The sequence below is a fragment of the Astatotilapia calliptera genome, chromosome 11 (genome assembly GCF_964374335.1).
Source record: "Astatotilapia calliptera chromosome 11, fAstCal68.1, whole genome shotgun sequence".
Taxonomy (NCBI): Eukaryota; Metazoa; Chordata; class Actinopteri; order Cichliformes; family Cichlidae; genus Astatotilapia; species Astatotilapia calliptera.
In genome coordinates, this window is record NC_137432.1 from 22,541,929 (window position 1) to 22,557,373 (window position 15,445).

Genomic DNA, 15,445 nt, shown 5'->3' on the forward strand with positions numbered 1-15,445 from the left:
AAATCAGACCAAATAAATATTGTTTTAAAGTTTTCTAAATACAGTTTTTGTGGTTTTTTATGTTATTTCTATTGGCAGTGACTTCCATTCATCCATAGCCCTGTATAAAACAGTTCTTTTATTTTCGCTGATTCTTGCTATGGGTAATAAACAGTGTCCTGTCTGGGAAAATGTTTATCTCTATCTGCGCTAAAGTACAATTTTTTTAAACAAAAAGACTGAAATCCTTTACGCTGTACCAACTGAACTCTAACAGTTGTTAATTAATTCAAATTTGATTTATTTTTGCGCAGATTCATGGAGAAATTGAGAGTCTAAGCTCTTTGTATACTTTTTAATATCATTGTGTTCATTAAAAAGAAATAATTTTACCTACATCAGCTTTCACGCGTTTGTTTTCCTGCAATGTTAACGGCCTTTAAAAGAGAGTATGACAACATCGGTACAGTTAGCAGCCTGTGTTTATCTTCAGGGGTGGAGCGTGAGGGTGAAAAGACGCAGCACAGGGATGAGCAGATGCCAGAGAGACAGGGAGTGAAAAGCAGGAGGGAATGAGGAAGGAAGCAGGAGGTGCAGAACAGTTGTTTTTCTCAGTGCATCACTCTCTCAGTGAAAACCCCCCCCCCGGAAAACCCTCCCCTCCTGTGTGTGGTGTTGTGACAGCTCTGCCTAAATTCAACCACTCACACAGATAAGACTACAGTCTGCTACAGATGGAGGGATGGGAGGGGGAAGAGACAGGGGAAGGGACGCGAGGGACTGAGTGAAAATAACCCAGAGCTACAAAAGAGTGGCAGTTGGGGAGAAGTGCAGCAGGGCAGAGGAGAATACATAGAGACAGAGCAGCGGGACGAAGTGTGTGATAGAGACAGGAAGGAGAGCGATAGAGACATACAGAGTGGTTGACTCATTCTCGTGATGTCAGATCTCGTAAGATCTATGCATTGAGGTGTGCTGACGTCCTCCAGCCGCCGGTGATGAGCAATGTCGCGGCTCTCAAAAGAAGCACTTACGGCACCACAGACTTCAAGCTCCAGTATGTTTGTATTGCAAATCCAATTTGATAAAACACCTTTTAAATAAGGCCAAGTGAGACACAGATGCCTGCAACTTTGGTGCTTCCTGATAGAGCCACACGATGATGATGATGATGATGATGATGCGCTTTCATTACAGGCGGCCTTGGGGCAGACACAGAGGAGCGGTTGGTGGAGCATCTCCTAAACCCAGCGCATTATAACAAACTGATCCGTCCTGCGACTAACGGCTCTGAGCTGGTTACTGTGCAGCTGATGGTGTCTTTGGCCCAACTCATTAGTGTTGTGAGTATGGACACGTCTGGGATTGAATCTGTGTGCATGATTTAATGTGATTTTTAGAATTTAATTTGGATAATAGAACAAACAACATAAACACAAATGGTGATTCATTTAAATTTCTGTTTTTCCTCCTGGTAACCTAAACGCCAGAATCTTGATTTAAAACTCAAATTAAACATAATCACAGACAAACCAGCAACACTGAGCAGTATTTGAATATTGTGACGCAATGAATATTGTACTTGTACTTGTTACTCTCCACGACTGCAAACAAGCCTCAGACAAAGGGTAACGTTGCTTTTGTCTCGAGGCTGAAATTCTCTGCTCAGGTTTGTTTGTTTTTTTTATTTTTTTGTTGTAAATTTAACGGCTGCACCGTCGATGTTGCACATAAAGATGATTTATAGTGATGAGTTCTAGCCAGCATATATAAAAGCAGTTACAGGATTCCTTCTGTGGCGCGGGAGGAGCTCTCTAAAGAGAAATTAATCTTGAAGACATCATTAGGGTTATCTTTGGCCTCAGCTTGAAAACAACATTTATTTCCCCCTATTACAAAACTGGGACATGGAGTTTGAAGGATGTTTTCTGAATCTTGACCCTGTTTAAACATACTATAAATCAGGACATCTCATCCTCACTGAGTCTTTTACATACAAATAACAATGAGCCGCTTCTGAATAAATTCATGCAATAAAACTACAGCTTTTAATGTGAATGTGTTCCATTGCAGCATGAACGAGAGCAGGTGATGACCACCAATGTCTGGCTAACACAGGTGAGAATTTTGACTCCCCATCTGATCTAATCACTGCGTACCCAACATTATGCTACATGGAAAAAGAGAAGGCAGAAAGCTTAGTGAAATGCAGAGAAAACAATGAGTAAATATTTATTTTTAGGTGTGTTTTTTTCTTAGATTTCACAGTGTCGCAGCTAGGTCAGTGGACGTGAATCACAAACCGCGAGGGACTTGGACGGTAGTCATAAATGTGACTTAGATAAACACAAACACACACATTGAAGGTTCCTCTCTCTAAAATTTACTACTGTACGTGATGAATTTCATTGGATAATCAAGTTCCTGAAGTGTTATCACACCAATAGTACACGATTCACGGATGCAGTTACTGGGGTGGAAAGATGCATTTTTCTTTTCCGTGTTGTTGCTGTTTCTGGATAGCTGAGTATGACCCTGCCAGCAATCATGTAGAGCTTCAGTTCAGACAAAAGTCGACAGGACTGGTGAAGAGAGACATCAAAAAAGAGAGTCATGCTCGTCCTCAAACAAAATCCAGAAGAAGAAAAATAAGAGATGGGAATTTACCAGAGAGTGAGAAATGTACAGAAAGACATTTCTGAAGCTGAACTCATGTTTCTGCGCTAATGTTGTGATTTTTGATGTTCTGTAAAGTCATATGTGACCTCTTATAGCTGAGGTATATAGCTATTTGGGCTTAATACTTATAATAATTTATTCAACAACATGAACATATTCTAGATATTCAGACAAATGACCAAAGACTGGCTTAAGCTGAGATTCACAAACCTAACAACTTTGGAAAAAAAAACCCAAAAAAACAGCAAAGATGGGTTGTAAATAAATAATAAAGAAAATCCAAGGATTTAAACTCTTTGTTTCACTACAAAATTGTAACTGTGATGAGCTGATAAGCAGCAGGACTGTAATCTATTTCTATAGCTCTAAGGATGCACATTCATTTCCCAAAAGAGTTTTAAATTTAGTTGTTTTGTTTTGTTTTTTAAGATCACAGGATATTTTTCTTTAGTCTTACTCTTCTTATCTTAAGTGAGCTCTTGTCCAGAGAAGCCATCTTTGTTTCTGGATCTTTTTTAAATATGTCTGCAGTGGAGTCAGTGCAGTGAATATTACATAATACTGTTTTTTGTCCTTGTCCCCTGAGTATAGAGATTTCCCTCAGATTCTCTGAATCTGTCATTGATTTGATCTGCTGTAGACGATGAATTCCACAAATTATTTCCAATTCTGCACAAAAATATTTTATATTGTAAAACTCTTTGGCCACATAGTCTTACTAGGAGTTGTGAACCCCTTCCCATCTTTCCTTCAGAAAGACTCAGCCACGCTAGGATGATTTTGTATACGCAATGAAATTCTTCTGTTTAGAAAACTGTATAATGTGGCCATTGTTGATGGTGTATATATTCAGAAGAAAAGGTCAAGTTTTGAATACCTGGTCAGGGCATGCAAGGCAGATAGCTAAAGCCATACGTCAGGTGTTGAAGGACAAGGACATATTGATGAGAAGTGAGCATGTGGACATGGAATATATGGGACAGCATACACTGAAAGACACAAACAAGTGGCTGGGATAGTGTGTAGGAACATCTGTTTCCCAAGTCCCGATGGGAGACACCACCAAAGGTGGGTAAAAAAACCAAAAAACCAACAGGCTAAGGTCCCGTGGGATTTCAAGTTCCAGACAGACAAGCAGCTGCTGGCTAACCAACTAGACGTAGTGCTGGTTGACAAGGAGCAGAAGACCACAGTTGTGATAGGTGCGGTGTTCCCACCGGACAGCAACATCAGAAAGAAGGAGCCAGAGAACAGAGAAGTGCCAAGGGCTGGAGGAACAACTGGAGCAGATGTGGAAGGTAAAGGCCAAAGTGGTCCCAGTTTTAATAGAAGGATTAGGAACTTCAAGCCCGAAACTGCAAGACTGGCTCCAACAAATTCCAGGCACAACAACAGAGGTCTCTGTCCAGAAGAGCGCAGACCTAGGAACAGCTAAATACTGCACACAACAACTCCCAGGTCTCCGGTGCTTAAGGAACACATGCATACCACACCGTCAGGGAGTGAGAGGGAGATTTATTTATATATATATATATATATATATATATAAAAAAAACACCCAGCACGCCCCTGCGGGCGGTTTATCCTTCAAGCTCGGGTCCTCTACCAGAGGCCTGGGAGCTTGAGGGTCCTGCGCAGTATCTTAGCTGTTCCCAGGACTGCGCTCTTCTGGACAGAGATCTCCGATGTTGTTCCTGGGATCTGCTGGAGCCACTCGCCTAGCTTGGGAGTCACCGCACCTAGTGCTCCGATTACCACGGGGACCACCGTTACCTTCACCCTCCACATCCTCTCGAGCTCTTCTCTGAGCCCTTGGTATTTCTCCAGCTTCTCGTGTTCCTTCTTCCTGATATTGCTGTCATTCGGAACCGCTACATCGATCACTACAGCCGTCTTCTTCTGTTTGTCTACCACCACTATGTCCGGTTGGTTAGCCACCACCATTTTGTCCGTCTGTATCTGGAAGTCCCACAGGATCTTAGCTCGGTCATTCTCCACCACCCTTGGGGGCATCTCCCATTTTGACCTCGGGACTTCCAGGTTGTACTCGGCACAGATGTTCCTGTACACTATGCCGGCCACTTGGTTATGGCGTTCCATGTATGCCTTGCCTGCTAGCATCTTGCACCCTGCTGTTATGTGCTGGATTGTCTCTGGGGCATCTTTACACAGCCTGCACCTGGGGTCTTGCCTGGTGTGATAGACCCCAGCCTCTATGGATCTTGTGCTCAGAGCTTGTTCTTGTGCTGCCACGATTAGTGCCTCTGTGCTGTCTTTCAGTCCAGCTTTGTCCAGCCACTGGTAGGATTTCTGGATATCAGCCACCTCCTCTATCTGCCGGTGGTACATACCGTGCAGGGGCCTGTCCTTCCATGATGGTTCCTCGTCTCCCTCCTCTTTCTTGGGTTTCTGCTGCCTGAGGTATTCACTGAGCACTCGGTCAGTTGGGGCCATCTTCCTAATGTATTCTTGGATGTTCGTTGTCTCATCCTGGACTGTGGTGCTGACACTCACCAGTCCCCGGCCCCCTTCCTTCCGCTTAGCGTACAGCCTCAGGGTGCTGGATTTGGGGTGAAACCCTCCATGCATGGTAAGGAGCTTTCTTGTCTTTATGTCAGTGGCTTCTATCTCCTCCTTTGGCCAGCCTATTGCCCCAGCAGGGTACCTGATCACGGGCAGGGCGTACGTGTTGATGGCCCGGATCTTGTTCTTACCATTCAGCTGACTCCTCAGGACTTGCCTGACCCTCTGCAGGTACTTGGTGGTTGCAGCCTTTCTAGCGGCCTCTTCATGGTTCCCATTTGCCTGTGGGATCCCCAAGTACTTGTAACTGTCCTCTATGTCTGCAATGTTGCCTTCTGGTAGTTCAATCCCCTCAGTTCTGACTACCTTCCCTCTCTTTGTTACCATCCGACTACACTTCTCCAGTCCGAACGACATTCCAATGTCATTGCTGTATAGCCTGGTAGTGTGGATCAGTGAATCGATGTCTCGTTCACTCTTGGCATACAGCTTGATGTCATCCATGTACAGGAGGTGGCTGACAACTGCTCCGTTCTGTAGTCGGTATCCGTAGCCAGTCTTGTTAATGATCTCACTGAGGGGGTTCAGGCCTATGCAGAACAGCAGTGGGGACAGAGCATCTCCTTGGTAGATCCCGCACTTGATGGTGACTTGTGCTATGGGCTTGGAGTTGGCCTCTAGTGTTGTACGCCACATCCCCATTGAGTTCCTGATGAAGGCTCTTAGGGTCCCATTGATCTTGTACAATTCTAGGCATTCCAGTATCCAGCTGTGGGGCATTGAGTCATAGGCCTTCTTGTAATCAATCCAGGCAGTGCACAGGTTGGTCAGTCTGGTCTTGCAGTCTCGGCTGACTGTTCTGTCTACCAGTAGCTGGTGTTTTGCGCCTCTGGTATTCTTGCCAATTCCTTTCTGTGTCCCGCTCATGTATTGACCCATGTGCCTGTTCATCTTAGCCGATATGATGCCTGACAGGAGCTTCCATGTAGTACTGAGGCAGGTTATTGGTCGGTAGTTGGAGGGGACCGGTCCCTTCTTGGGGTCCTTGGGGATCAGGACCGTCCGGCCTTCAGTTAGCCATTCCGGGTGTCTCTCGTTAACTAGCAGCTGGTTCATTTGTGCTGCCAGACGCTCGTGGAGTGCAGTCAGCTTCTTCAGCCAGTAGGCGTGAACCATGTCGGGCCCTGGTGCTGTCCAACTCTTCATACTGGAGACCCTTTCTTGGATATCTGCCACTGTGATGGTTACTGGACCCTGTTCAGGGAGGTCGCTGTGGTCAGCTAGAGGATATATATCCTCTATATATATATATATATATATATATATATATATATATATATATATATATATATATATATATATATATATATATATATATATATACATATATATATATATATATATCATATATATATATATATATATATATATATATATATATATATATAAAAACTTTTTCATATAAAGCAGTTCTAAGTACGGTTGTCACACACTGGCACATAGACAGACACACACATGAGCCAGATTAGGATTTATGACGTGTAACGGAGCATAGAATCACCATCAGTGCTCTATGGATTCTTTGCCATCAGAAAGTAGGAGTGCCAAGGACAGCTGTCGTGAGCCGAGACAAACTGTAATGACCACAATGCATCACAGTTACAGAGGACAGTCTAGCATGAGCAATACAGCTCCAACCTGGTTATACCACACACAGAACTGTGGTAACAGGTCACAGAGGCTTCAGTGTGGCAATGTCAAAGTCTGATCCACAACATGGAAAACAAGATAATGTTTGTCTTTTACACAAAGTTGCACAGAGGACTCAGATGTCTGCTGATGCATTCACATGCACCCACACACACATACCTGGGAACAGCTGCTGCATTATAATCATGCTGAGTGGTTTGCGGCCGGGTGTGTTTTAAAGACCATTCAGGGTCAGGACAGACATGAGTGTTACTCTGGCTAATGGTAGAAGTGTGATGAAGGTGCAGGTTGGGCAGATAGCATATAACGTACCTTAGGCTTATCTTTATTGCAACATGTCATGTTGACCAGTGACTGAGTGACGAACACAAAAAGACAAACAGACACACCTTCTCCTGTCTGCTTCTCTCAAGATGTCATTTCCTGCTGTGTGGTTGGCAGATGAGTGACTAAGCGTTGTGTTTTTATTGGCCTTTAGGAGTGGCAGGACTATCGTCTGACTTGGGTCCCCGAGGAGTTTGATGGAATGCTGAAGGTCAGGCTGCCCTCCAAACACATCTGGCTGCCTGACGTGGTGCTTTACAACAAGTGAGTCACTCTCTCGTCCACCTGTCCTCACTTTGTAAAGATACAAACTGATAGTGCATACACTGCACCATGAAAGTACAGAACAAGTCACCTGCACTGCATACATCAGCAAATGAAGTGATGAGTCGGTGCACACAGTTGTTCCACAAGAATGCAAACTTCTGTCGTCTTGTCTTTTCCACTTGTAAAATATATGAAGCTTATTTGATGTGCTCGCTGAGAGTCTAGATAATTACCATTGCCTCTCTTTTAATGTGGCTCTTCTATCTTGGACCAATGGAAGGATTTGAAATTACTTCTACACTGTCATAGAAATATGCAGCCATCACTTTTAATTCTGCTATTGAGAACAGATTACCTTATGAAAAGTCTTCAGGGGTGCGCATGGTTGACTTAGCCTATTATGCACCTCCAGACCAAAACTTTTCTGCTGGGAATTTAATGACTTTCAGCCTTATTCCTGTCCCTACCGTCTGTGCATAGTTCCTATCCCATCAGCTGCATTCCAGAAACCATCCAGTACTCCTGTGCTGACATACTACATCATACATTTTTATGTGTCGATTCATTTGTGGTTTGTGGTAACTAAATACAAATTTACTTAGGTCCCGAGGACCTTTAACAAGTTGGCAAGATGAGCGGTAGGAATCACTCATGTGCAAATGAGTGTACTATCACATACATAGTACATAAATGATAACGTCCCAAATAAGCTTCACTGTAATGTATTACACAAAATGATTAACGTGTAAACTTCATCCGCATGTTTTGTTAATTAGAATTCTCCTGCATGTCTGAGAGAGAATGGGGATGTTGCGGACCACTGGTCTTAATGTAATGGAAACTGAGTGTCAGCATACAGTATGTAAATCAGCTCATCAGAGCACAGCGATCTGTCTGGCCTTCTCCTCTTTCCCTGCTTCAGGCCTTACTTGACTAAAGATTATAAGATCCCTGACCCAACTAACTCTGGAAAAGTGATCCCGTTAATCCCGTGTACCCCAGGTTGGGGTGTTATCCTCCATGACTCCGATGAGTCCAACTGTCAGTCCTTTAAACTGGAGGATTAACTCAGCTTATGCCACTACCACACCACTTTTTATATTATTATTTCATTTGGAGAAAAGATGAAGCGGGTCATAGTGCACTGAAAATGTGCAGCTATGTGTTCGTGCAGGTTCCTCTTTTGTATGTTAAAAATATTCTTGCTGCATGTATTTTTCTGCCATTATCGTAAGATGACATGAAATTCATACAGCTCACAGTAGCTTACATGTGCTGTTTAATCAAGCCCAGATTACCTTAAAAATGATGTCTTCTGCCTGGACTTCACATTCATTTGGTTCCTTATCCTTCCTCTGTGTGTTAATATAAGGAGTCTGTCACGCTGCTAACCAGAGAAACCTCAAAAAGTCACACCCATAACTTCAAGATTCGTTAATGTGTCGCTGAGGTCTAATGAAGCTGCTGCATAATAAGATAAAGCACTACCACATTACCCTATTCAAGAGGCCTGGAAGAAACATGGCTCCTCATGATACTCTTTTATTATTTAAATCATCACACCAGCATCTGGATTTATGTCTGACTCCTGTTTTTGTCTTTATCCTCTCTGACCTTGTCTCTTAGTGCTGATGGGGTGTACGAGGTGTCGTTCTACTCTAATGCAGTGGTGTCTCACGATGGCAGCATCTTCTGGTTGCCCCCGGCAATCTATAAATCAGCCTGTAAGATTGAGGTCAAGCACTTCCCCTTTGACCAGCAGAACTGCACGCTGCGCTTCCGCTCCTGGACCTACGACCGCACTGAAATCGATCTGGTGCTTCGCGCTGATGTAGCCAGCATGGATGACTTCACCCCCAGTGGAGAGTGGGACATCATCGCCCTGCCGGGCAGACGAAATGAAAACCCAGCTGACCCTACTTACGTGGACATCACATATGACTTCATCATTCGCAGGAAGCCTCTTTTTTATACTATCAACCTCATCATCCCGTGTGTGCTCATCACCTCGCTGGCGATCCTGGTCTTCTACCTGCCCTCTGACTGTGGCGAGAAGATGACACTCTGCATCTCAGTGCTGCTGGCTCTCACCGTGTTCCTGCTGCTAATCTCCAAGATCGTCCCACCAACTTCACTGGATGTTCCTCTGGTCGGAAAGTATCTGATGTTCACCATGGTTCTGGTCACTTTCTCTATCGTCACCAGTGTATGTGTCCTGAATGTGCACCATCGTTCTCCCACCACACACACCATGCCCCCTTGGGTTAAACTAGTGTTCCTCAACAAGCTTCCTGCCCTGCTCTTCATGCGCCAGCCGAGAAACAGCTGCGAGCGTCAGCGGCTGCGTCAAAGGAGGAGGGCGCAGGAGCAGAGCGAGGGTGGTCGAAGTGGAGAGGCAGGGGCCTTGATGGTGGGGCTCGGGCTGGGAACTGCTGGTGGGAATGGAGGGGGGACCTCCACAGTGTTTGGTAAGGAGGACAGTGACCCTTGTACGTGCTATGTGAACCGCGCGTCTGTTAAACAGTTTGGAGGGGATCTGGGAGGTGCAGGAGGGGGATCCATCGATGGTCTAAACAGAGTCAGAGAAGGTCGAGAAGGGAGCTCTGGAAACCTTCCAAGAGGGAAGCAAGCAGCTGCAGGTCCTGCTTTGACCCAGGCCCTGCTGGCTCAAGCCTGTCCAGGCTTTGAGGAAGCTGTGGAAGGAGTACGCTTCATCGCAAATCACATGAAGAGCGAGGATGATGATCAGAGTGTGAGTATTATCTGTTGCTTCATATCAGAGCCTGGAGCTGATAGTGTTGCACTAGATTTGTTTATGTTTTATAGCTGGTTAATAAACTTCACTATCATAGTAACTGCAAAAATAGCATTTGACAGCTGCTCAAAATAGATTTTTATGTTGACAACAGATTAAATAAATTAGGACCAGATTAGCTAACTGTCTGCATCAGTGCAAACGCCTCTTTTGGGACCAAAAATCTTCTCTTTGCTGCTGAAATGTGTGGACAATAGTTTTTGAGGAGCTCTTATTGTATATAAATTTATGGGAAAATTACTCAGAGTGGAAAATTGAGCTAAACATATTTCTGGTATTTCGGTATTTCAGTAATGCAAAATTCATAAAGGCTATGTTTGTGTTACAGGAAATATGTCTTTACTTTAAGATGTAATTTGCAATATTTTAGGGAATTTGGGCCACAGTGAAAACTGCAGAGGACACAAAAGCCTCTCAGCACTGTGCACACAGAGTTGTGCAACATAAAAAATAATGTGAATTAATGAATTTATTTTAAACTCTCTTTAGCATCGGCTCTATTATAGAATAAACAGACATGTCTGCCAAGCTATTCGTGGGACTCAGATTTCCCTCATATTAGAAAAATATCAGAATTTTACAAAATGCTGTTCAGGATTTTGAAGAAACATGTTTGTTGCCCACTAAACTATTTGATTCCACAGAGGGGAAAAAAGAATAAAAATTAGAGGGATTTTAAAAATAAAGATCTTAAAGAATAAACATAATAATAATGCCAATGACAACAATGTTTTGCCCAACTTATGTACTTTACAGTAACATAACTGAGCAAAACACACCTGGCACCATATTTTAATTGTATATATATATATATATCAAAAATAAAATTTAAATATAACATAATGCAAATATAATAAGGTGGGTGCCACTGCTGGTAGATTTGTCTTTGCTTCAATGTCTGCCTTTAAGAAAAAAAACAATTCTGTTATACTTTTAAATTATTCATATTCTTATTAGCCCTAGCTGCTAGCTACCAACTGAGTTATTATTATTTCTTTAAATGATAACTTAACTCATGGCTAATGTAGCTATCCAATATTTGCTAGTAGTTAAAGGGCTAACATTCATGTGTTCACTGGCCAAGTTGACTTTTATAATAATTGTTTAACACTTAAGTGTTGTTGAAGCAGGAGCTTTACCAACTTCATGTTTTTCATAAAGTGTTGTTCAGATTTGTGAAAATCAATTCAGCTGCTAGTGAGGTGAGGGGCTGTATGCTAGCTGTGTAAAGTTGTGTGCCATCTGGAGGAGGCAAAGGCCGCCCTGATGGGATCAATACTTTTGCAAATGAGTATCTAATCCATCCAATCTCGTTTTTAATATCTGAGCCTATTTTTTTAACAACCTGATTGCCCACAGCTGCCGCTGAGTCAGTCTTTCCTTTGACTTTAATAAACACCTGTAGGCTTATATGTCACATAGAAAAAGCAAGAGCAGTGTGCATTTACACACATGACACAGTAACAATAACTTAAAATGTGCATCGGTCAGGACAAAAGAAAATGTTGTGTTTTCTTTGAGGAAGCTGTGGAAGGAGTCCGCTTCATCGCTAACAAACCTGTGCAAACCTGAAACCTGTCATACACAGGTTTCAGGTTTGCACACTGACCCATTTTGTAATAAAGCAGCTCTTCTCTGCATAAATCCTACAGTCAACTTGAGCCTTGCTGTATAATGTTTGTAGATTATTCACTGACTAATCATTTCTACTCTGTTTTGAGCTGTGAATTTGCCCTCCTCCTCATAGACTGTCCTGGGCATTATTGATGTCAAAAAGCTTTTTCTTTGCTTATAAAACTGGAAAAATGTTGTTTTTAGATAGTTTAGACAGTTAGTTTTGATTACCTGATAACAGTCCACTCACATCTGTGCTGTTTTCTGTGATTGCAACACCACTAATTTATTCCTCTCAGTAAATCTGTCTTTTTTGTGTAATCACAGACTCAGAGATAGTTATTATCCCACTGTAGCTGCCCTGCTTTAAAAGACTGCGATTTTACTGTTTGTGCTGACCTTAGCACTTTAATCAGACACTTTCTTTGACTGATAGAGCCTTTTAGCAGTGAAAGAAATTTTTTTAACCTTATATTGTAAAATTATATTGTATTGTAAAATTGGTCATTGGGTTATTTTGGGGGGATGGGGCTTAAATTATCTAGTATTTGCTAACTGTCTCCTTATGAAAAGAAACACAGCTCCAAATAAATGCTTTTGTGCTGCTTGTCTACTTTATTTGTTGAGCAGCAGCTTTTAACTTAGTGCTATTCCACTAGCTTAAAAAATGTAATCCTGTAAATTTAAACAGCAATTTTGGCAAAAACAAATGACATTAAAAAATTGTATTTGATGTGGTGCTGCAGTTTACAGCTCTGACACCATGCATGCTAATATAGCCTGTGATAATGTGAGATGAGCACCAATAGTATCGGCTGATAATACATACCTCCATATTTATTACTCAGATTCAACTGTGTATTAACATAAAAAAATTATCATGTCTCCGTGCGTGTGAAATCCTGCCATAAACAATCTTCTTTTATGCGCATATGTTACCAGCCATAAAAAGTATCCAGAGCAGCACAGATCAGTGCCATATCATGTTATAGTCAAGACCGAGCTGTGCGACTCTGCTGTTTAGTACTGCCATTTAAAATGCAAGGGTTAGTACAAAAGGCCAGAAGCAAAGGAGACAGATCTGGTGATGCAATCGTAACCCTCTGAATATTCGACACAGACATGTAATTATAGCAGCAGCGGCAGCATGACGTGTGCATAGAGAAAGAGTACAACTGGTAAAGAGCTGGAATAGAAGAAGCGAGTCAGCAGAGTGAGGGTGTTATTTTTTATGTCTTATCCTGACCGCATCTTATTGGAGCGTGCGTCTGACATGGGAATTAATAAACCGCAGTAATTCTGTCTATCACTGATATAGTTACCATCCCATCGCCTTTAAAATCCTCCCATTCCCAGCGCAGTGCATGGCTCATCATTCATTCCCCTCTCTCTTTAAGTTATCATCACAGGGGTCACAGTTTCAGAACACCCTCTGTTTCTCTCCGTCCTCCATCTCTCTCCAGTCTCTTACATCCTTCTCCTCCTCCTTGACTCGTGTCAGACCTCATCAGAGCTGTGTAGCTGAACGAGTCTCCATTCACATTAACACTTCACCTCCATTAACGTTGCGTCTAGTTAAAGGCAGACGGGTAGGTCGAATGATAATGAGCATGACTGGACTTGAGAGTGGGATTCTGCTCACCTTAATCTTTCTCTTCACCCTGTTCCACAACCACAGGTGAGCGAGGACTGGAAGTATGTTGCCATGGTGATCGACCGCCTCTTCCTGTGGATCTTTGTGTTTGTATGCGTGTTCGGCACGATGGGCATGTTCCTGCAGCCGCTCTTCCAGAACTACACAGCCAAGACCATCAACATGCCAGGTTGACCATTTTTCCCCAGCCACAATCACGCTGACAGACAGCTCCCCGACCAATCAGCACAGCAGGACATGGGCCGGAGGCGGGGGGTGGGTCTGGGTTTTAATGTGTCTATGGTACAGGAACCGGAACTGGAATAAACAACAATCACATCCATTACCTTTATAGTAACAGTTTTTGCAACAAACGATTTTTCTCCTATGAAGATAAAGAAAAACACCATCTTACTCTTACCTGCAGGTTTTTGGTTGTTGTTTTTTTTGTCCAGATGCTTAATGGTGTGACCTCTTTCTGGTGGAAAGGTCTCTCCCTGCTTCCCTCTTCAGCCAGCCAGGGAGTGAGGATTCTCCGAGTTATTCCTTGTTGAACCTTACGCCAGCTAGTTAACACTTTCCGCATTACACTGACTGCTTAAGTGACACGTGACATACCTGTCTTCAGCTACGACAGACGTTACTTATTCACTATGTTAATTGATGTCAGTATCAGAGAGGAAAGGGAAGTTTATATCAATATCAAGGTTCTTATACTCCCCCCCCCCCCCCCCCCCCCAAAAAAAAAAAATCCACTCTGTCAGTAAACTGATTCAGTATATTTTATCATAGCATAGCTGCTTACCACAGTATAGCATTGAGTATATATTATTAAGATTTCTCTATGTTTATTAGATCATGCAAGGATATGACGCTAATAGAGAGACTATGGTGTGTTGTATGATTGTATAGATATAACCAGAATGTGATATAAACTGTAATACACAGCCTGTGATGCGCACACTAACACAATATGTGTAAAAGCAACAGATTGTGAAGGAAAAATATATAGAAGGTAGTTGTACTTCGAAAAGAGCCAGGTTGCATTATTACATAAAAGTCAAAGGGATGAAGTAATAGATTATGCATGGACGGTTTTCTGCTCAGACTGTTGTGCACAGTAAGTAGAGAACAGCCGCAGCCTGCTGTGCCAGAGTGCACAGCTGCACTGAGACGAGTCTAGCTCCTGAGAAATTGAGGAAGCTGAGCCAAGAGTGTGGATATGGGCTCCTATTTGATGGGCGGTGGAACATGGTGGATTGATGGGAGGTGTATCATGGATATTAAGTCATGTCACAACTGTTCATTTTCTGTTATCAGAGCAGGACAAAGCCTCATTCGCTCGTCATTTTCTCCTCTCTCCTCTCCTCTCCTGAATATATAATTCTGCAGTGGATTTTGTTCGTGTATGTAATGTCGAGAACATATGTACACATGTACATCTGTGAGATGCAGTGTCCAGAGGAGCATAACACATGTATGTATCCCTCCCATCCTTCCACCCTTTCAATTAATCTCTGCTGTCCTCTCTCCAGTCCCGCTCTGTTTATCTGGTCTTCCACGGGCGCTCACTTCTGACATTTAGTCCACTTAGAACAACAGCTAACTTCCAGTCATTAGTGCCGTATTCTTTTTGTGGCAGATTTCCACAATCTTCACAGGATCCCTGACAACAAAGACGATGCAAAAGGTCTTTTCAGGCACACATGCAGTCGGGTGGGGGGAATTAAATTTTTAGTAAACAAGAGCAAAATGCCAACAGGAGCAACAATGAAGCAGTCCTGGCAAGGCAATAAGTTGTGCAAAATCACAAGCAGAAAGGGTGAATGCCGAGGAGAAAAAAAAAGCAGGATAGGCAGAGACAAAAGACTCTTGTTATTAGTGCAATGGAAAGGTACGAT

General features: G+C 42.9%; 1 protein-coding gene across 2 annotated transcripts in view; it reads left to right on the forward strand.

The window, feature by feature from the left end:
• chrnb2 (cholinergic receptor, nicotinic, beta 2) overlaps nucleotides 1-14,271 on the forward strand; it is a 22,206-nt gene extending 7,935 nt beyond the window's left edge. The window contains exons 1-6 of one of the 2 annotated variants that reach the window (XM_080308305.1): nucleotides 792-1,036; nucleotides 1,177-1,322; nucleotides 2,053-2,097; nucleotides 7,370-7,479; nucleotides 9,109-10,234; nucleotides 13,590-14,271. In XM_080308305.1, the coding sequence (XP_080164431.1) occupies nucleotides 985-1,036; nucleotides 1,177-1,322; nucleotides 2,053-2,097; nucleotides 7,370-7,479; nucleotides 9,109-10,234; nucleotides 13,590-13,739 (1,629 nt within the window). In that variant the 5' untranslated portion in view covers nucleotides 792-984 and the 3' untranslated portion in view covers nucleotides 13,740-14,271. Of the gene's footprint in view, nucleotides 1-791; nucleotides 1,037-1,176; nucleotides 1,323-2,052; nucleotides 2,098-7,369; nucleotides 7,480-9,108; nucleotides 10,235-13,589 lie in introns of those variants that run through there. The other variant, XM_026183540.2, reaches the window with a different exon arrangement.
• Nucleotides 14,272-15,445: the final 1,174 nt, after the last annotated feature.